This window comes from Aythya marila, assembly GCF_965140915.1.
Source record: "Aythya marila genome assembly, chromosome: Z".
Classification (NCBI taxonomy): Eukaryota; Metazoa; Chordata; class Aves; order Anseriformes; family Anatidae; genus Aythya; species Aythya marila.
In genome coordinates this window covers 22,620,734-22,643,393 of record NC_139080.1, presented here as the reverse complement: position 1 = coordinate 22,643,393, position 22,660 = coordinate 22,620,734, and the positions used below count along the sequence as shown (strand labels likewise).

The 22,660-nt window shown below is 42.3% G+C and overlaps 1 protein-coding gene across 1 annotated transcript in view; it reads left to right on the top strand.

Moving 5' to 3' along the window:
• The first annotated feature begins 11,460 nt into the window (after positions 1-11,460).
• Positions 11,461-22,660, top strand: part of ADAMTS6 (ADAM metallopeptidase with thrombospondin type 1 motif 6) — a 154,813-nt gene continuing 143,613 nt past the window's right edge. Inside the window, exons 1-3 of the mRNA XM_082783231.1 lie at positions 11,461-11,662; positions 16,397-16,786; positions 17,567-17,931. Coding sequence (XP_082639357.1) covers positions 16,690-16,786; positions 17,567-17,931 — 462 coding nt within the window. The 5' untranslated portion in view covers positions 11,461-11,662; positions 16,397-16,689. The remainder of the gene's footprint in view (positions 11,663-16,396; positions 16,787-17,566; positions 17,932-22,660) is intronic.

The following is a 22,660-nucleotide window of genomic DNA, read 5'->3' as shown; positions in this document are numbered from 1 at the left end:
GATGGAACCAATCAGGACTTCTTTTTTTCAGTTTTATGGAAGTTAAAATCCAGGCTACAGCTTGTCGTTATCTTTCCCTTGATTTGTGCAATGGAATGCCAGGACAGCAAACCCATTTACCAGTCCAGCGTAGCTCTTGCTTTGTTTTTATGTTAAATCACTTCCAGTTACTTTAAATAATATCAACTTTAAGACAGAGTTATGAAGCTGTATCTCTCCCATCTCAGACAAGTGCCTTGGTTGTACAGTTTAACAGAAATTTTCTCTCAGTATTAAATGGAAAAGCACATAATTTTTAAAAATAAATAAACACTTTTCAATTTTGCTGTCATTATTCCTAAACTCTCAGACTCAAAAAATGAGGTGAAAACTGCATCACTGTAGGAGACCAATCACTGGCAGATATAAGCCCAAAAATTTGCCCTCTAGGTTTTTGTATTTTTTGTTTGATTTTTTTTTTTTTCATTACTTTTTTTTTTCTCTACAGACAATTTCTACAGGTTTGAGGTTTCTTTATTGGCCCCAGATTTATTGGTGTACTGGAGGGGAATAAAGCAACAGCAGTAGTGCAACTTGTAAAGTTCTTGGCTCATATAAAGATTGCTTTCTGCTAAACCATTATTTTATTCAAAAAATATTGTAAGTAGTGCTGGCTCTATTGCTTCACTATGTTTAGACTTAATACGGGGTAGACATTGGAATATGAATGTCACACAGAAAAAAGTCACCCTGTTCTTGGTCTAAAAATGCAATGGAAAAATCCCTCTTTAGTTTCTATTTAATTTAAGGGATGTGGTTATGGATTCTGAAGATCTGATGTATCGTTTTCTTTTTCTGTCAAGTTAGCGTACGTTCATCTTTTTGTTGTTATGCATACTAAGGGTGGCTGTAAGAGGTTTTAATGGGTCATTCCATTTTGACATAAAAAAAGGTTTTAGGAATCATGGAAACTGCAGATAGTTATGGAGTCCTAAGTGTCAAAATAGATCAATAACAAATAAAGAAGCCAATCCTAATTTCACTGAAATTAAACACAAAATTAGCTTGATTTCATTTTTCAGTGTCAGAGAACCATGCTTCTGCTTCTATCATAGTCAAATTTTATTACTGATCTCTTAAGCCAGAGTTCTTCCTATTTGTTCATCTCTCATATAGCATCCATCAGGCTTACAACATATATGGCTAGCTTATAATGTAATCTCTTTTGACATAAAGATATTAGTTCTGTAACTAAATTTTCTCTAGAATGAAGGGACATCAGAGGAGTCATGAGCTGTGAGGGTTAAATTAATGTCTGCAAGTCACGGAGCCAGCATGTGTTCAGTTTGGTGGGACTTACTTTAAACAATCACAAGATGGGGATACAATGATTCTTCCATACGGTGTTGGATAAATCTGTAAAAGTCCCAGGAACAGTTGAGAACCCTAACTAAAAATATTTTTCATTTAGTAAGAGTGACTATTCAGATTATTTTCCTCTTCCATTCCTTTCTAGAAAATCTGCATTCGGTTCAGATTTGCTAGTTAGGCACGCACATAGCTACAGACGACAGTAATTTGTGAGAGAATTGGAGCAGTGCAATCGGATGTGGACTGGCGCAGGAAATAGAGCCAAAATGATTGTAGATGGCATGTCAGATTGGCTGCATCTGCCACATTTTCCGTCTTCCTGAAACTTCCTTTTATGACTATGAGGGAAAGGAAAGCAAAGCAAAGACTCATTTTCACTGCATTTATTGATGGCTAAGATCCCTTTCTGAATCCACGCTGGCCAGATCATAGGAGTTCAGTGTTGAACCAGATAGAAAGCTTAGTGTATAGGGGCAGGAGGAGTTTAAATTTAGTAGCTAAATTTAGTGCCAGGTATATAGTCATTTTTCTTGAGGGAATTGGTTGAGTCCAGCACATTGGCAATGGGGAAGGGGAAACCTATTCTGCTTCCAGCTGGCCAGGCTAGGACTCTATAGCTCAAGGGCTTACAGTATTATGCTGCCTGCCATGGGATGATTGCCTGATGACCAAGTGCAAAGTTAGGAAATACAAATTACCTACTCTGACAAAGCTGTCGTATTTGTAGGGAGAACTCTGATCTTGTTACCAGTATAATGGAGAAAACAATTAAGTATGTTTATTTTGGTAAAATAACAAGAAAGATGAATAAGAAGATAAGAAGCAAATCCCAAATAAACTATTTTAAATGGGGATTTCCTTTTAGACATTATTTTTCTCCAAAGCTTAAAAATCCATTTGTTAATCATGCAAATTACCTTCTAACTATAGTTAATTAGCCTAAATTAAATTTGATTTTTTTTTTTTTTTTTTATCACTTGTGGAATCTAGACTACATTAATTTAACCTCAAAAGCAGAACAGCTTGCTGTGAGGGCCTGTCTGAAAAGCTGAGTCTAAGCCAGATAAGCAACAATAGGTGAACCCTTTCCCAGTCTCAGCTAATTCTCACAGCCCAAAGCCCTGGGTCTTCACCTGCCACTACACTTTATACTCAGCCTGTAAAGCAAAATACAGACATTAGTATTAAGATCTTCCTAATTGTAAAACTGCAGTGCTTGTATTGTACAGTTATCAAACTGTATGAATATTTCAGAAACTGCTTATTCGAAAACAAAGATGAGAAATGCTAGGGATCTGAGCTTAAACTAACCAGAAGACAAGATAAAAAGGTTTTTGCAATAGCAAAACATTATTTTATGGTTAAGTTACAAATCTTTTCATATTGAATCATACAAGATAAAACACATAGATGAAACATGTGGAAAAAGTTCTGAGATGTTTAAAGACCTATATGTTAGCAAGGTTGGCAGAAGACAGTTTGGTAGCAACAAGTCCACCCAGGCACATTTACTAGAATTTATGTAATGTTTAACAACATGACCATAATAAGGCTCTTAGAGAAAAACAATCATTTCACATAATTGTACTTATAGAGACTACGGGCACTTTGTTATCCAGAGTTCTGTCCTCAAGATGAAAAAAAATTTTTTTGCACATTATGCATATTTTGTTAAAATCCCCAAATTACTGAACTAAAGAAAGGAAGTAAGAAAGAAAAAAGGCACCCAGTCTCTGTCCTTAGAGGGCAGCAGCGATTAAACAAACAAGTGCAAAACATTTTATCTTCATAACCGCAGATGGGCTTCAGAAGAATTATAGCAACTTATTTTACACTCCATCTTTGGTAAGAAAGTGTGTAGTTGGTAAGAGATTTGCGTGCAGTTTTATTGTAGAGCCGACTGTGAGGAATGCTGGGTTGTCCTGTCTATTCTGAAAGTTTTGCACAAGACGTTTCAAGCTTCTGATTTTTTTTTTCCCATGGAGTCTCAGAAAAACAAAACAAAACAAAAAACCTTTGCAGAGATAGTGCACAAAGTGAATTCCGTGGTATTCTTTTGCAGTTGATTTGTTTCATCCCCCAACAGAAAGGCCTCAATAGAAGGGTATCCATTCATGTGCAAAGCTGAAAATCTGGGGTAAAACAGAGAGCAAAGGTTAGCCCGCTCCCTCCCCCAGCCTTATTCAGAGAGAATCCCAGTTCTGTTCCTCACCTCTGAAAGTCAGACATTGTAATGGGGGACAGAGAGCGAGAATGATACCCGGGCCAGCTATTTGAAAATGATAATAAAACTCTCTCTGTGTAGACTTTCAACGGCCAGGCTCTAACCCCAGGTGATTAACGGTGTCAGAGAATCACCGAATATCCTGAGTTGGGAGGGTCCCGCAAGGAGCACTGGGTTTTCACAGAGTTATGAGCCTAGGCTAGGAAAACAGGCAGTCTTACAGGGGTGGAAGAAACTGTAAATTACCTCATTTGCATTCAATTACTAAAAGGTACATGGGCCCGATATAAAAATTGTACCGGCTGAACTGAGGGCATGATGATGATGCACAAATTTAGTTAAATGATTTACGTAGATCTTTACATTACAGAGTGACAAATGCTTCATTGCAATGAAGTCCCTTGTAGCCTCATCTGATCTCTTAGCAAATGCCAACCATAGCTGGCTGTATCACCGTAGATAAGTGTTTTCAGGTGGGATAACTGCATCTGTGTTTGCTCTCAGTGTGTAAGCTTGATTGCCCTCCTAAATGTGCTGTTAAGTCAGGATAGCTGTAGGTGCTTACAGCTGGCTGAACTTTATACAAAGTGGCTGCGCTGGAAGAGTTGTGTTAAGTATAAAATCAAATCTATCCAGAAAATCATGCAATAATTTATATGAGAACTTACTCAATTTATTGCTAGATAACCTGATCCATGTATGAAATTGTGCAGATCTATGCTGGATTATAGATGCAGTTGTGCATGCAATGATCTGAAAATAAAGGTTTAGCATTTTCTTCAAGCATATAGATTTTCTTAGCTATTACTCCATTTACTTTGAATACTTTCATTTTGTCTAACAAGTATCTTGATATATTCTTAAATACAAAGTTTATGAAAATAATACATAGACCTTAGTACCACTGATGGAGTTTCAGGCACTGTAGCAACACAGCATTTTTATTTATGTATGTATTTTGCTTGTTTGGTTTTTGCTCGTTTTTTGTTTTGTTTTGTTTTGTTTTTTTTTAAAAAGAGGGGGGAAAATAAGCGATGGAGAAATTACTCTTTCAGGAGTGCAGAAGGTTGCTGCTATAATCAGCTTGAATCCAACTCAGAGTTTCCAGAGATGACCAGATGGAGGATGAGGCTGCTTTTGATCTTGGCTCACCATGTAAGTACAAACACAGGAACAAGTTGCTTTTCCCTCCTCCTTTGCCCTCAGACATCTGTGAACAACCACAAACCAACATCTTATCTCTGGATAGTCTTATGGTTATTTCATGTTAGAATGCAGAACTACAGTATATACTGTGCAAGCCTGTTGAACCATAATATTTGCATCGGAGTAGCTTTCTGAAAGTTTTTTTTAGAACAACTGAAACTCATCCTTTTTTGGTATAACTTGCCTTTCATTGCAAATCATCACTTAATGGCTATAACAAGAATGAAAGTATGCTAAACCCAGGCCATATTTCAATTCACAGTTTGTATATTTCAGATAGACTTGCAACTAAGAAATATAAGCTCTTGACTTCTTAGAACCAAATTTTATTTTTGTGTTTTTTAAGTGATGGCTGATTTGCCACCAAAATGTGAAAAAGACATTTTTCAGATGCTGGAAAACTTATGTTGTGACCTCTGAGCTTCTACTGAAAGTTCTTTATTTTAGTTTTAGCTTTAAAACACAACAATAAGCTTTTACAAAATGAAAATTCAAGATACATGTAAGACTGAAAGCATTTCAAGAATATTTAGAGGAATATCAGAAGATTCGTAGCACTAAGTGCTATCAAAGTTTAATATACATTTTTAAGCATCATGGTATTTGTTTTTGCTCCCAAATTTTTTATAGGTAGCCAAGGATTTTGACAGTTTCATTTAACAAATGGTTGTGGTCACTATTGGGGAGAGAGTAACTGTTCTTTTGGGGGACTTATTTTGTTCTTTTGGGGGGATCTTTTTATTAGTGCTCCTTCATGTGAAATCACTGCTGTCACGGCAGAGCAGCAAAACACAATATATGGATGTTCCTTTGCTGCCTCAGCGTGAAGTCCAACAGTGCAATGGATGCCTGATAACACCAGTGGATTCCTTTGAAAACTGATGGAAAGGTCTTTTAAGTTCAGCTACTTAAAATTTGTACTTAAGAAGCTGAAGGATGTTCTTAACATAAAATGGCTACTGGGCCATATCTAAAATTCATCTGCTTAGGGAGTCATACCCAAAATTCATTTGCTTTTGGAGGTCAGAACCCTTGCTGCTGTGAAAACCACCCTCACACAAAGCCAGCCAAACCTAAATAAGATGTAAAAGCAAAATGGTGGACATTTTAAGGGGGCTGTAATAACACCCTTTGAGAAGGAATGTCCTCGCTAATCAAGGTAATGTCAGTGTTGTGATAATCGTATATGAAAATGAACATAGAAGTTACTTGTGAGGTAGAAAGAAAGGAATGGAAAAGATTCTTACTATATTCACCTAACACTTTACTGTGTTCACAAATTGTCTTTGCATTTTTTTGGGGGATACCGAAGAGTTACCAGAATAGAGGTGTGTATTAACCCTTGTTTTCAATTCTTCCTTGAACCGTTGGCTTAACAGCTTTTATTAAAGGTTGTTCCATTTATAAACTGTTACAAGACACTATGGTAGAATGAATGTCAAAAAGCTATCTAAATTAGACAAAAACTGTAATCTGTGTCCAAAGCAGTATGCACTGTATGCTCTAGAGTCTTTAATAAATCTTTTCCAGCTATACCGTCCAGGAATATGGAAAGTCCAATTTTTTTCCATTCAAAATAAATCCGTGCTCATTTCACAATCCAGTTTCACAATCTTGGACATTAGTGTATGTGTCCATGCATTTATACAAAGTGTACCAAGAAATGGAGAATCACCACATATTTCAGCAGATGCTAAATGAGCAGTCTGCGATGCTTGTAATTATGAGTTCTGTAACCTTCCTCCAGTTCAGAAACTAAACAAATCACCCAGCTTCTTAGACCAAGGTGCCTAATTCTGCATGGGCTGTCATTCCTAGAGCTGAGTGCCAGACTGCAAAACACTGCAGTGCTCTGCATGCTGATAGCCAAGTCTTGTGAGTTAGTTCCAGGTTTTTCATTCTAAAATCAAAGTAACTAAATCCTTACATTTTTGCTAAGAATTTATGCATAGCTTATATATGTTTCTGTATACATTAACCTTTGAGGAATACCATTTACCTGATTTTTCCATAGAGATTTTCCATAGACATTGTCCACACATTGTACAATTTGTCTCAACTTTGTCCTTTGTAATTCTCACAGATTGTTAAGATTTTATGAACAATTTTATCTGGAAATAGGAAAATAACAGAACAATAAAATATATACATAGAAAAATTATTATGTGTATAGCTGGAAAATGCTCCATTTAACAAACCGTTTATGCCTACCAGGCTAATCTTTTTGGTATCTCTCTCTTGATGAGGAAATCTGGAAAGAGACAAAATGGAAAAATATACTCTCTCTTTGAAAGAAAACAACTGTCTTATCTGAGTTCTGTGTTCTTTTCTGCTAACTGCAATTCCTGTTCTTTTGTGGAACTTTATTATTATTATTATTTTCTGTTCTTTCTAGTTTAATTGTATCAGGAATAGGATCAGGCCCATCTATTTGCCTGGAAAATTTGAAGCAAATATCCATTCTGCTAAACAGATTCCCTAATCAGCTTAAGCTTCATTTCAGGTTTATTACAGAGAGAGTTAATCATACCACTCCTGCTGCCCACCCCCTCCATGTTTTGAGCGAGCCCTGAGCGTACCCTCACCACATTCACATCTGATCTTCTCTCTGCTCTGCCTCACTTGTGTTCTGTCACGGAGGAGGCTGCCCAGGACCTGCTGGGGGATGCCAAGCTTACATGAACTCGGTTTTCCAGTTTTATTTCCAAATCTTACACTAAAATAATCAGGTTGTTCAGGTTCACAGGTTCTTGTAGAATTAAGAAGGCTCTGGTGACAGTAAGCCCCATATCAGCATAACACAAACAGCTGCTCCCAGGGAGCATCCTAGAAAAGGATGGTCTACCATCTTGCCTTTAGTGAGGTTCTTCATATTTAAATGAAGATATTCTTGGCAACATCCGCATTGTTGGGCAGAAGGATCCTCAAGGCCATACTTGAAACAAAATCAATTGCTGTGAATTTTGTTTTAGAGGGCCATCAAGGACAGCTCAGCTCAAAAGGGGTGCATTTGTCCAATTGAAAGGACACTTTGATATTCATTCTCTCTTTCCTTGGCACACTGAAATACAGCCAGGCACAATAGCCTTTGCCTCTCTTGCATGGAGAGTGATTGTTATTGGGCGGAACACCTCTTCCTGCAAAGGCAGATGAGATTTGTAAGCAAACTGAATTCAGGCTTTTTGATACTGGGTCTCAGCAGCATTATTATATTCAAGCAACACTGTGATCTTTTAGTTCAGGGGACTGAAAATGAAGCCCTTATGTACATGAAGCCCTTATGTACTGCTTTTCTCCCTATAAACACAGATAAACCACAGGACCTATAGCACAGGTAAATGCAAGGTTATCGTGCACTTTTTTTTTTTTTTTTTTTTTTTTTGACTGTGTGATCAACTATAATTTAGCAAGCACGTCACCTACTCTACCTCACACATCAAGACTTTTTCAACCAAAGTTGAGTTCAAAAAGCCATCTGAAGTTATTCAATTAAGAAGTATGCTAGGTTATGGATATGTCTAAATTAGGGAGCCTGGATGAAGTATGAGCTCATCTACTTGTGTAAGCATATTTACATGATGGTAGAAGTTATGTACAATACAATGGGAAGATATGTAGGTTGTCAATATTGTCCTATTAGCTCCTCCAAAGGCAGCAGTAGCTTGCTGTCCAGCTCTGGAGGAGACTTGTAATCTAATTTGAGGTAGGAAGTAGCCATACTGAGAAGAAAAGCAAAGAAATGAGAAATCTGACAGATTTGCTATGTGTTCTAAAAGCCACACTCCAGTTTTTCCCAGCCCTGACAAAGGAATAGTAAGATAATTATTTTCTGATTCCTTACATGGAATTTACCAGATCGGATCACTGCTGGGATATTTCCGAACATGATAGGTTATGACACTTGAGTCTTCAGTGACCAGATGAAGATACATGTTGGAGAAAACACATATTTTCAAGCGTGTCTATCCAAGCATATAGGGAATGAGAAACTCATCTTACAGAACTACACTGCGCAGCAAAAACTTGTAGCTTTCTCTTCCATATTTAATAGAGTTAATAGCAAGATTCCTGGAATCCACCCCAAATACCTCTGAGTATATCTAGCAATGTTAAATTGAAGTTTAATGTAAATACTTATTTAAACAAAGAAGTGTGCTTGCCAATCTTATCAGCTGTTGACTGACATGCTAAAGGATTTGAAGGCCTAAAGTTGAGAGTGCTCAGTGCTTTAGCTAGCTACTTCCCTGGTCAGCAAAGACTAACAAACACGTTAAGACATGGAGTAATATCCTCTGTGCTCAATAAATCTGTAATCCTTTCTAGAGCCTTTGAGACACAGAATGGCTTGCACATATTATCAGAATTCTTATTAGAGTTCCTATCTCTGCTATTTGACAGTTTGACTTCTACTTCCAGCGAAGAAAAAATACTAAGAATCTGCATATGACTTTCTGTGCGAGTTACTTTTTCAAAAAAATGCCGAAAATCAAAAACATATGGATATTATTCTGGCTGATGAGACAAAAATAAAAGTCATCAAACAACCTCGCTATTTTTATCTGAACCAGGCTCACTCTGAAAAAAAAAAAATATGCAAAAAGCAAAAAAGGTAAGTCAAAATGTATTGGGAATTCTGTCAGAAATTCTAATTATAGATGGTCAGGAAATTTTTAACTGCAGCCAAAGCTTTTCCTGGTAATATACCAGTTTTGACAAAATTGCTATTGGAAACATTTCCTCAGCTCCAGCAGTGGGTGTAGGCAAGAAAATTTAGTTGTCTGGGACAGGGAATAAATAACTTGTTGGTCTGAGCAAGCAGCTGGGTTTTGCAGAGCCCAAATCTTTGATTTAGAGCAGGGAGTTGAACCCGCCCGAGTGCCCTAGCCAGACAGTGCCGAGCTGCCTTTCTTTTTAGCTTGATGAGTATTTAATCAGCCATAGGTCGTGGATGGGCTCCAGGCAGGGGGAGCCCCCTGCCAGGCAGCATTCCCCACCCCGCCTGAGGCAGGTCCTGGTCCGCGGGCAGGGCTCCCGCCGCGCAGGAGGCAGCCGGCCCACGCGCGGCTCTGCTCAAAACGTTATCTTTGGGGGAAAAACTCCCCGCGCGGAGTGCGATCGCCTTACAAATGACAAAAACCACCACAGGCGAGGGTTTAAGGGGGGGACACGACCGGGGGGGGCGCCGGCCCAAGCAGCAGCCGCCGCCGCCTCAGCGGCCGGCGCGAGATGGCGCCGTCGGCCCGAGCAACGCCTGACGGGGCGCAGCCCCAGCGCACGGGGCCGGCTGCGGGGACCCGGGTTCGAGTCCCGCGGCCGCCACGCAGCGCGGCTGGGCTCGGCGTCCTGCCGGCTGTTATTTAACGTCCCTTTCACTTCGCTGAAGCCCTAACGGTAACGTGCCTAACGGCCGGCGGGTAACGGCTGAGTGAACCCGGCGGGGGATGCCAGCGGGGCTGGTGACAGGCGCGAGCGGAGTGCCTGCGCTGGGAGGAAATCCCCCCATTTACAGGCAGAAACGCCAATTCCGCCACGCCGCCTGGCGCTGCCCCGGCGGTGGGTGGCCGCACGGCTCGGCCGTAGGGTCACCGGAGGGATCACCCGCCGCCTGCCTCCGGCACGGGACCGCAGCGCGCGCCCAGTTTGGGAAACGTGTTAGCAAAAAGCCTGAAAGCTGAGATGCAGAAAGTGCTTTATTTATTATTTATTATTTATTTATTTAGGGTTACCGGGGGGCTGCCCGGCTCTCTGTCCCCCCCTCAGCGCCTCCCCCGGTGCCACCACCGGGCTCCTCGCGGCAAGCGAAAGCGAAAGCGCTGCACACCGGCCGCCCCCCTCTACAAGCGGCGGGTTGTTTATCGCCGTTACTTCGAATGAAACCCACGGGAATAAATTAAATAAATAAATAAATAAATTAATTAAATAAAACACAGCGGCTGCAGACCTCCGCCGGCATCCCCCGCGCCTCTCCGGGAAGGGGATGGACGTGCAGGCGGCCCGCCCTGCCCGCTACCCACGGCTGCGAGCTGCCCCCTCGCCTCCCCACACACGCGGGTGGCGGCGGCCCCGTTATCGCCCCCCCCCCAGCGCCCCGCCGTTTCCCGTTACCCCGACTGTACCCCCGCCGCCTCCCCCCCAACCTCCCTCCCCGAGTCCCCGCTGCCACGTGACGCGGCGCGCATGCGCGGGCGCGGCGCCGGAGCCGGAGCCGGAGCCGGAGCCGGGGCACATCTGCAGGCTGACGTCAGCGTGCTCCGCGCCGTCCCCCGGGCGAGGCTGCCAAAGGCTCCCCCGCCGCCGCCGCCGCGCTCGGCTTGGCCGGGGGCCGGCAGCGAGAGGAGGTCTGGGGCTACTTCAGCCGAGCTTTCCCGAGCCCTTCCTGCTCTGCCTGCCTCCCCCCCGCTCCCCCTTCTCCTCCTCCTCCTCCTCCTCTTCCCTCCTCCTCCCTCCCTCCCTCCCCCCTGTCTCCCCCCGCCCCCCCACTCACGGTATTCACATGGTATTTTGCACAGAGGAGGCTGCTCGAGAGGAGGGCACCCACCCCCACCCCAATATAAGCCTGTTTTTCCTTCCTTCCTCCCCCCCACCCCCCCTCCACCTCCCACCCACCCACCCACCCACCCCCCCGCTCCTCGTTGGAAAGACAAAATGTGCAGGGTGATAGGTTGGGTGAATTGATGGCATCCTTCCTCCTGCCAAGTCGGTCCGTTTTCTAAAAAAAAAAAAAAACCCTTTTAGGAAGGCTAGAGAATTTGATTCTGTTGGAGAATATAACCCCGGTGGTTGCTTGCTCAGAGGGGAAAAGCAGAGAGGAATACGGGAACCGTCCTGTGCAATCTCTATTGTTTGAAACTTACTTTATATCAGAAATTGAAGATGAGAACGGTAAGGAAGATTTCGCGCTATTCAATGAAACTTTTGCTTTTCTCGTGTCCCGAGTAATGGTGCGTGCAGGGCTTCGGGGAGCGGGGGGAGCTTTATCTTGCATTAGGCGAGGTGGATTTGGAGTAATTTCAGAGAGAAACCTTTGAGGATGGGGGAAGGGGGTGCGAGGATTTTTCGACCGAGACGAGCAGCGATTTGTGCACTACGGTCTCGAGCCGTGCAACTTTTTTTCCACTCCTGCTCCCTTTTTTCCATCTTCTCCGACTTCCATACTAAACCGGCGGCCGACGGGGGAAGAAGAGGAAAAACGACAACAAAACAAATCCCCAAACCAAAAACCAGATGCAGACCAAAGCAGCAGCAACCCCCCCCCTCCCTCCCTTTCTCCGTCCCGTCCCGTCCCTCCTTCCTTCCCTCCCTCCCTCCCTCCCTCCCTCCGCAGCCCAGGACAGCTCGGGGCTGCTCGCAGCCCGGGCAGCCCGGCGTTTGGGGCGGCCGGAGCCCGTCCCGGGGCCGTCCCGGGGCCGTGCCGGGGCGCAGGAGCCCGGGCTGGGCTGGGCTGGGCTGGGCTCAGCGCCGTCCCGCAGCCCCGCCGCTCGCCGGGCTCGTCAGGAAGATGGAAGCGTGTGGTTTTGATTTACTTCGGGCCGCCTGGGAATTGCCAGACTCTTAACCCCGCGGAGCCGCGCTTTTTTTTTTTTTTCCCTCTTTTTTTTTTTTTTTTTTTCTTAAATCGGAGTACGTCTGCCTGCGCAGCGGCCCCGGGGTTCAAAGGGACATTGTTTGGTGGGGGGAGGTAAGTGGGCTCTCGCTGCCCGGCGGTGTGTGTGCGGGTTTTGTCTTCGCTAATTTCTTTCATTGTTGTACAAGAGGAGAGAGAGAGAGAGGGAGAGGGAGGGAGAGAGTCAGACTCTTGTTTTTATTTGGGCTGCCGGTGCAACGCGTTTGGGCCAAACGCCAAGTGTCTGGGTCACACGCGTTTTATCCAAATAGATTTAGCGCTGCTGTCTGGAAATGGGCTGCTGAAAGTTAACTTTAGGATCAGCTCCACCGCAGCAACCAGACTCTTCCCTCCCGTCTCCCTAGGGAGGAGGGCTCTTTCTTTTTTTTTTTTTTTCCTTATTTTTTTTTTTTCTTTCTCCCTCTCCTCTCTCCTTTCTTTCTTTATTCATTTTTTTTTTCCTTTTCATTCCTTCCCCTTCTGAATCCGCTTTGAGGGATGCGTGTCTGGTGACCTCCAGCTTGCTTCAACGCCAGCGCTTCCCGCTGAGCCGCTCTTGTGAAGGGCTCGTGTGCGCGGACGCGTGTGCAAGACGGCACGGGCTGTGCGTGCACACTCACACACACTCACACTCCCTCACACACACACTCCTCGAGCCCCGGGCGTGCTCTCCGTGCCTCTTTGTATCTCTCGCCCCCAGGACGACACTGACAGCGGGTCCCGGCTGTGCGTGTGCGCGCTCCTCGCCCCGCTTTCTCCTCTCCGCGGGGCAGAACGAGCCCCCCCCGGCCCTCCCACCTGCCCCCAGCCCGGGGGGCTCCGCTGATCCCCGGCCCCGATACCTGCCACGGCGCCCGGCCGCCTGACCCCGACCCCTTCCCTTCCCCTCCTCTCCCCATCGCCGTAGCAACCGCTCGTACCACCGGCGGGCCGGTCGGCAGGGGCGGCGGGCGCTGGGCCCCGCGGCGCGGCCGTCGCCCGGGGGAGGGAGGGAGGGAGGGAGGGAGCGGGGAGGCGGCTCCCCTCGGCCGCTCCCCTCCTCCCGGTCCCCGCTGTGCCGCCGGGGCTTGGAGGCGTGAGGAAGGCGTCGGGAGAGCCCGCCGCCGGCAGCCCGTGTGGCGGTGCTCCGCCCGGCGCGGCGGGGAGCTGTCGCTTGGCGGCTTGCCGGCCGTCAGGCTTGAGCCGGGGCCAGTCGAGGGGACGCTCCGGGTGCCCCGGGCGCCTTCGCCGCCTCCCTTCGCACCGCCGAGGTGGCCCGCGGTGATCCGCATCCTGCCCCAGAGCCTCCCTCGCTGTGTTCACGGGCCCCCTTCTTCAAGTTTTTTTTTTTTTTTTTTTTTTTTTTTTTTTTTTTTTTTTTTTTTAATCCTCGTTGAATTTTAGTGAGCAGGAGCCTCCGGGCACTGCCACAAGCGCTTGTGGTACCAGCGTTCTGGGTTTAGAAACACATCAAAGGGTTTTTCTTTGCTGCCTGGCAGTACTGGTGTAATGAAGCAGGAACTGTACCTTCAGGTAAACGTTAGGGAGCCATATCTGTACCTGCTTTACCTGAGGGAGATGTAGTTCAGCGGTGAGGCAGAGGAAATGCTTCTCACTGTTAGTTTAGTGCTGATGATACGAGTCATCTTGATGAACACAATAAAACTGGAATGCTGAAAATACATCTCATAGGTAGGAAGATGCTGCAGGTGTAGATGCTGGCCACTTCATAGTGTCAGTACTCCATCTGGAGTTACCTGACTGCTCTATTTCTCCACATCCATTCCAGTTTCTTAATCCGGAGCCTTAATACAGCTGCATCTGCCCTCTTTGCATTCAGTGCACAAGCCAGATACAATACTTTTGGAAAGGAGGTTAAAAGTTCTACTGAAACTTCCAGCAAGCTTTATGTCCTCTTATGTGAGGACCAAGGCTTAGAATGAGGGACACCATTTTGCACGGACCCCTGAAAGAATATGGGACACAGGTGATGCTTGCATGCTGTTGACCAAGTGGTGGCTAAGTACTGGGCACCATAGTTTGCTTCTGGTATTCAGAGCTATTGAACTCCCTAGGCACCACAATTTCAGAGATCTTAATGCTTGGGTAATTTATTATCAGCCTAACACGCTGAACGTGAGCTCCCCATTGTGATTTTTTTGGCTAAGTAAAAGCTGTGAGGCAGTGTTGTCTCTATATATGGCAGTACGGAGCCATTGCTGGACTACTGTCCAGTTCTGGTGTCTGTGCATGAAAAGAGATGCTGACAAATTGGAAAGGACTCAGAAAAACAACAACAACAACAACAACAAACAAACAAACAAACAAAAAAACACAACTGTAGAAATACTTAGGCATCTGGAAACTGTATTGCACAGTGAGGTAAACTGAGTAGGTTGAGCTGCTTATCAGGGAGTGTCAAGAGTTGATTGTATCAGACTATAACTGTCCATGCAAGGAGAAAAAAGCTCATTAGCAGACATGTAAAGCAAGATGCAGTGGAATTTGAAACTGGATGTTCTCAGGTTGGAAGTAAGGCATATTCGTTAATGTACTAATGTAGCTGAAGAATATGGGATTGATTATGCCTCTTCAAAACTTGTAAAAGGCTGAAAGCTGTAATTAAATATTAGCTAGAAAATAAAGGTTTTACGTGGAAGGCCAGAGCAGAGATCATATTAACATCCTCTAAGGCCTTGCCTTATGTGAATGGCATCACTAAATCCTTTTGCTTCCTCAGAAAAAAAAATATTTCTAAGTCCAAACTATGCTTGCAAAGTATATTTTATTCCCCCTACAAACCTGATTAAATCGTATGTGCTGTCTTGGAAAAAATGTTAAAAGTAGGCATTGGAATGGTCAGGTCGTTTACTGGTAACAGGTACATCTCAAATTGGCTAAGAAGTTTCCTGATATTCACTGTGATGTTAGTAAATGGGATTTGCGTGATGTTGACTTTTCTCAAGGTGACATACAACTCTTCAACCTTTACAAATTATCCATGGACTGCAGGGGAATTTCCTGTCTGAATGAACATTGTAAATCTCTCCCAGAGTTTTAGAAAGGCAAATTCATCTGGTGCATGTATAAGTGACTGTGTACACTTTCGGTAATGTGTTTTTAAACGGTTTTCCCTTCTCAGGTGTTCTGTTTCTGTTCTGCCTGCTTCTGCAGAGTTTGCTCTATGCACAGGTGTGCTAAGAGTGCTTAAGAGGACTGATTATTACCAGCTGACACAACACATGGTTTCATGTCCCATGTTACTGGACTGTTAGGTGGCTGCAGAGACCTTCTATTTAATCCCTGGCCACAGCTAGAGCTGCTTTTCGGTATTATTGCAAGAGTGTTTTAAATGGGGCTAGGGAGGGCAAGTAAAGCGTTTTTCTCCCAATCCTATGACCCGCAAAATGAAAATAAGAATATATTCTGCTATATCCAACTGTAGTTTGTATACATAAAATATTTGTGACAACAAATGCTTAATCTCAGAACATATATGGGTGAATAATTTCAAACACTGAAATTGTTTCTCTGGTACTAGAATGCAGTGTTCTCATTTAAGTGAATGAAAATTCTGCCTGCATAAGCAGAACCCAGGCCCAAGTAATAACAAAATACATGCTGCAGAAAGATCAGATAACTTTGCTCTGGACTCTTTCCCAGGTTCTTCCTGTGTCTACCAGTGTATTGGGTATAGCTATTCTGTGCTGAAATTGATGACTACAGTGCATTGATTAGAGCTGGAACAAGTCTGAACACAGTATTTGAGCAATAAGAAACCTTAATTTTATAAATTCTCACACCTGTTCAACTTGAAACAGATATGCACATCTTAAGCTGTGTAGAGCTATTAGTAAAAGATTAATGGTAATTTTTTTTTTTTAAGATTGTGATCTCGGATATTAAAATTGGTAATGGATGAATTCTATTTCACGGTTATATTTTGCATATTACGTTATGGTGGCTTAATGTTTTGCAGGACAGATCTGTTTTAGTAGAAAGTTTAACTTGACTCATTTTGTTTTGTTTTTCAGGAAAAGAAACGGAGCAAGTTCAGTAGCTACCCAGTCTAACATCTTACTCATATCTTAAGGAATCTTACAACTACTTATTTTGAATTGAGAAAATGACTGCATATCTAGAAGAAAGTACAGGTTGTTGGAAAAGAATACCCGTCAAAAAGTGGAACATCCAATAGTTAATTTGGAAATAGAATAAAGTAAATAGACCTGTTATGGTGCGATTCTGGAGTGGAGTTAGCTCTATAGCACACAGGTAGCCCTCCGAGGAGGAGGAAAAAAAAAAAAGCTCTCTGTTTTTCTAAATTATGGAAATTTTTTGGAAGACGTGGACATGGATTTTGAGCCTAGTCATGGTTGCATCGGAATTTCACAGTGACAACAGGCTTACATATAGTTCTCAAGGTAGGGGTCCAACCTCTGTAGCTGACAAGAGTCATTGATTTTTGCATTGCATTTGGGAAGTATTTTCTAAACCATGTTTGTATAATTAATGAGATCATACAGGCTCTGCCTTAGTTCTATCATAATTCATTGTCGTTCAAGCTTGATTAGAACAAAGCTGATTGAATTGTTGCTCTGATTTCTTTCTAGCTTTAACCATATGAAAACGTTGTAAATTAAATTGGTAAAATGTTGTACTTTATAATAGTTTAAAGACTTGCCATAAAGTCATTATCATGTTTTTAAACTAGGAAGTAAGGATCTAATTTTACTTTGATCCATTAACATTTATAGGTTTTTAATGGAAAGACGAGTCATTTGGATGTTTTACAATACAGTACTTTTCATTACTACTGTTTTTATTCTTGCAGGTGGATCTAATAGCTTTTGTCTTTGAATGGTATCACTGGGAAGAATACGTCCTTCTTAGGTAGAATTTAGCCCCATGTTTACATATTTTGGGTGAATAGGAAAAGATACATAATTAAAAGCTTTATTTCCAGTGACATCAGATTAATATGAAAGAGAACATATTTTGTTGACTTAAAAAGAAGGAAAGAACAGTTTATGTTCTTTAGTAAAGCTCTATCTACATCATGTGTTTACCTGAAAATGACTTTTACGCATGAGGGTGATTAGCCAAAATATGGTTTATATTTATACTACTACTTGTTGTTTCCTGTTATATTTTCTTCTCTTCTATGCCCACTCCATGGACTGTCTTACCTTGCGATTACAAAGAGGAATTCCTGTCTTACCTTGAACACTACCAGCTAACAATCCCAATAAGGGTTGATCAAAATGGAGCCTTCCTCAGCTTTACTGTGAAAAATGCTAAACCCTCAAGAAGGAGGAGGAGCACAGACCCCTATGACCAAGAACTGGCAGCATCTAAGTTATTTTTTAAACTTTCTGCCTATGGCAAGCACTTTCATTTAAACCTGACTCTCAACACAGATTTGGTGTCCAGACATTTTACAGTAGAATACTGGGGGAAAGATGGACCCCTATGGAAGCACGATTTTTTAGACCACTGTCATTACACAGGATATTTGCAAGACCAACACAGTACAACTAAAGTGGCCTTAAGCAACTGCAATGGTCTGGTAAGTGCACATTACCTGTTTTAGTATAATAATATTGTGTTTGTTCCTTTTAAAACATGGAAGAACTTAACTGGCATTTCAGTTTTTTGAATCCTTTTGAGAAGCAGACACAGGAAAGTACAGCAATTCCCTAAAACCTGATCTGGGTCTTGGGGAAAAGTTGTCTTCAGTTCTTCAAGCTTAATTGTAAGCCTTAGGACCCAATTCTGTAGTCCTCTAGCAGGCAACATTTTCAGTGTTTAACACTGTCTGCGCTAGGGCTGCAAGATTAGGGCTGTTGAGAGATGATTACAGGTGATCAAAATGTTGCAAACTTGGGAAGGAAGGAGGAACAGTCATTCCTTTAGGATACAGAATCTCTTCAGTGAGACGTTAATTGAACTGAACAGTCCTCCTTGCTGTCTTTGAGAGTTTGGGTTTAGAAACTTGAAGTAAATAACAAAGATGATGAGTTGCCTGGTGTAGTAGTCATTGTTGATATAAGTTCAGAATGAAGAGGAAAGTAGATCACTTGCAAGTACCAGCCATGGAAAGTAATTATTTAAATTTTTTAGAAATATTTTGTCTACAAATCAGACAGTTGCATTTAAAAGTAGGATTAGAAATTCTGTCCTCTGTGCTCAGCTTTTACTGTTCATCTCTTGATAACACGATAGTAGTACTTCCATGGGGAAAAAAACTCTTATTCACGACAAAAACTGGAAAACAACAACAAAAAAGCCATGCTGTTTAGTAGCAAAATACTGAAATTAAAGAGCAGGACTAGGAAATACTAAATCAAGAGCTCAGTATCTTCTCTATTGAAATATATACTGTGGTTATTCATTCAGTTTTTATATAGCAAAATGCTGGTCAATCTTGTTAAGAGTGAACAGATCTAAGTAACTGTAAATGAGGCAAAAACAAAAACACCACTACACAGACTTGCTAAACTATTTCCTTTTTAATCCTTAGAAGTGCTAGAGAACTATGACTCTTGGGATGTTATTTACAAAGGCCTGCTGCTTCATACCTAGGTAGAGCACGTTACACCAAACTATTAGTGTTGTCCCTGATACTGTCTAGGTTAATGTTTTGGAGCTCTTGAGGAAAAATAATTTCATGAGGGTTTGCAGGGGTACGTTAACATTTCTAAAGAAACATAGTTAAAATGTAGATCTCTTGAATGTGGCACCTTAGTTTGGTCAATGCAGACTTGCAGATGATAAGTCTGAATTCATTACAACTTTTACTTTGGCTTTGCAGTTCCCATGTAATAACCTTTTTGATGCCATTATTAAAGCTCTTATGCTAGAGTCACTAGATCACTTTGCATTTGAGTTCTTGTCATCTAAAAACACTAGGGAGAGCAAATCCCTGCTTTCAGGATTCACTTTAGAAGAGGCTGCATGTCTCTGTCTCGCCAGGGTTTCTACCTACTGAGGCACAGACAGGTTGCCCACCTTGAAGCCTGCTGTCAGTGACATGGTGCTCCTATTTTGGTACCTCTGACATTTGCCAGGGAGTGAGTCAAGAGCACTTACTCTTGACTTTGCCAACTCTTGTTTTCCTGTCATGTTAGGAAAACAAGAGTGGGACGAGGCAGGAGAACTGACACGTTTTCGTATCGACTTCCCCAGTCTCTTGCTTCTCATGGCACTTGTTTTCTTCAAAGAACTTAGCAGCATGGTAGGTGTCACTGCTCAGTGAAATCTTCTTGAGGCAAAGCGGAATCATTTTTTGCTTTTGTGCCTCACACCCTGAGGTGACTGGCACTCCCATTGTTGTGTGTTTTCCCTGTCTCCAGCCATGCTGCTTGGCTGGACTGAAGACCTAGTTCTGTGGTTCTAGGTGTCATACATTAACTTTGTGTTTCAAAGTTAGGTTCAATGTGGCATGCTGCCCAGTTAAGTTGTCAGAGCTTAATAACTAACAGCTTCAGAGCTGTTAGTTATTGTTAGTTCTTTTGTATTTCTTCCTGGTATTTGTAGTGGCACCCTCAGGTTTTTTGGCACGCCATGACTGGGACTGTTGAGTCCTGCCTTTTACTTGGGACTGCAAGTGTCAGTTGTCCACTGCATCTGCTAGAAAGGCTGAATGACATGCACTCAAGGTGTTTGTCATGCTCCGGAAGCAGTAGTGACACATGGTTCTTTATCAGAGAGGCAAGGATCCTTCTAATCCTTCCACCTGTGCAGTGGTAGGCTGGACTCAATATGGTCCTCTACTGCACAGAAACTCCTGTGTTGAACTGCATTGGCACACTGTCCCAGAGCACTGCTTATGGGAGTTACCACTCAATTCAGATAAATCCATCACAGAGTTATTTTTAAATGATGATTCCTACTGGCAAGTATCTTATTATAAAGCTGCTGGTTAGAACATGTTTAATAAAGCAATTGGCAGTGAATATTGAGGGTGCTATTATTTGTTTTTGAATTAATGGTAGTTCAGGATATATTTGTGCTCAAGACATTTGTTGTATTTTCCAGTCTGATTTTTGGTCTGTAAGAGACTGCCAGTCATATTCTGCATAGTCTTCGATTAAAATCTGTCCCAAAGCCAGTCATTTTAAATTGAGTAACTCTAAAGCAAGTAATAATCTTAAACGATGAGTGCTGCTCACAAGCAAAACTTAAGCATTCCATTTATTCCTGTTCCCTGATAGGTGTCAGTATTGCCAGATGAGTCAAATTTGTTCCTCCCTACACAATGTTCTGAGTTACTCTCTTTAGTTATGCAAGGTGGTTACGTGAGACCGTGGTTTAACTAACATAAATTGTACAAATTTGAAGAACATCTGTAGTATCTGAGATGAGTTCCAGCGCAAGAAGGGCTTCCTGTGCTTCACTATAGTAAAACTTACCAGCCACCAGTTTGTTTCCCCATCACTATTTCCTGGTTCATCCTTTCCCTCTCTATTTTCTTTTTAATTACCAGACTCCCCAGAATTACAGACTGCTACAGAAGTTTGATTCCAGCAATTTCCATTGGCTGGGCCCTGATTATGCTATAAGTTGTCTGAAGTTTTGAGAAATGCTCTATAATCCAGTGAGCAGACATGTGAGGAAATTGAAGGTCTTGTCCATCATGCTTGCTGGCTTCCAAACTCATATTTACTGTATTGGAAGTTACATTTGTAGATGGATTGCAGGTTTGGCCTTCTCATGAAAGGGCCTGCAAAGAACAGTATTTTGGAACTGTTGGGTGCAAGGCAACAAGGCTGAGTCAGAAGCAGCTGAAACAATGCCTAAGCTGATTTTGTCATCCTGAAGTAAAGAATATAAGAAACAGTGGCTGAAGAGAGAATTTTACCTTAAGGGAAAGATTAACCTAATTCTGAGAGAAACAAGTCTTGAAGAAAAGTTTTGGAGCCCATAATGCTGGAATTGAGCAGAAGTCAAACTTGTCCTGTTCTGACCCACCTCTGTCCATTGCTGGGTGTCAAAGCTCTTAATTGAGTGTTCAAGTTTTTCACTGCAGTGGATTTTCTCATTTTAAGCTGACGAGGCCAATAGAAAGAAATAGTATTTCTACACTTTTCTACATGTGTAGAAAGTGGTGATTATTAGGAAAGTGAATCAGGGGCTAAATATCAGTTTGGGGCTACTGTTGCTCCAAGGAAATACTGAATGTAAAGGGCCAAGGATTTCCATGGCATGTAAAGTTCCATGCACTGAGCAATGTTTGTGCTAAGTAGCACAGCTATCTCTGTTTAAGCAGATAAGATAAAGATATCCCAAGAAATGTCTAAAAGCATGACTGTATATACTTGAAAGAAGAATTATTTTGCAGGAATGTTTCATGTTTGTTTAATATATTACAAAACTAGTATATTTATAAATTATTCATATTCTTAGATTAGCTCATTTGGAAACCGATTCTACCACAAAGAAAGCATCTACTTTTGCAGATCATAAATTACATATCATATGATATTTTTGAATCATAAGTAAAATTTGTAATCTGTGAACTGATTTAAAAGGTCAGAAGTAATGAAAAAGATTCTGTATTCTAGATAGGTGCACTTTGAGTTCTCTTTGGTAATAATCTGTGTTTGCAGTATAGGCTCAGTATTCAGAAAATTACATATAAACTGTCCCTGTCCTAGTTTTAAAATGACTTACTAGATCCCATACTGTGCTGTCCCAGGCCAGATCACTATTTTTTTTTTTTATCCTTAAGAACATGTGAAGCTAATGCAGCCTGTTTCCTCAGACATAAATTGAAGTGTAGAGTCAGCTGTAGACACATTGAACAACACTGACACATTCTCAGAAGTTTCCATTATTACTGCTTTATGTTAAAAATGTAAAGCGTAATGTCTTGAAAGGTTCAAGGCAGGCAGAAATTGGAAACCAGTAGTACTGTGAGGCAAAGGCACTTGTCCTCTGTAATTAATTTTATAACTAATGTTCATGGAATCATAGAATGGCCTGGGTTGAAAAGGATCATCTAGTTTCAACCCCACTGCTCTGGGCAGTGTTGCCAACCACTAGAGCAGGCTGCCCAGACCCATGTTAACTGTTACTTCTGTAGGTGATGGACATCCCCTCTCTGAAATAAGGTGAGGCCCCAGCTAGACAGTCTGACAGATTTTCTTTTTACAAATTCAGGGGAACTGCATGTGGATTCACAGATTTGTCTGAGTATGTCAAACTGCTGGATCCAGACCTTATATATGTTAGCAGGAGTTGGCAGTCTGTAGTGGGATTGGATAAGACAGGACCTCAAACAATCTGTTTTAGAT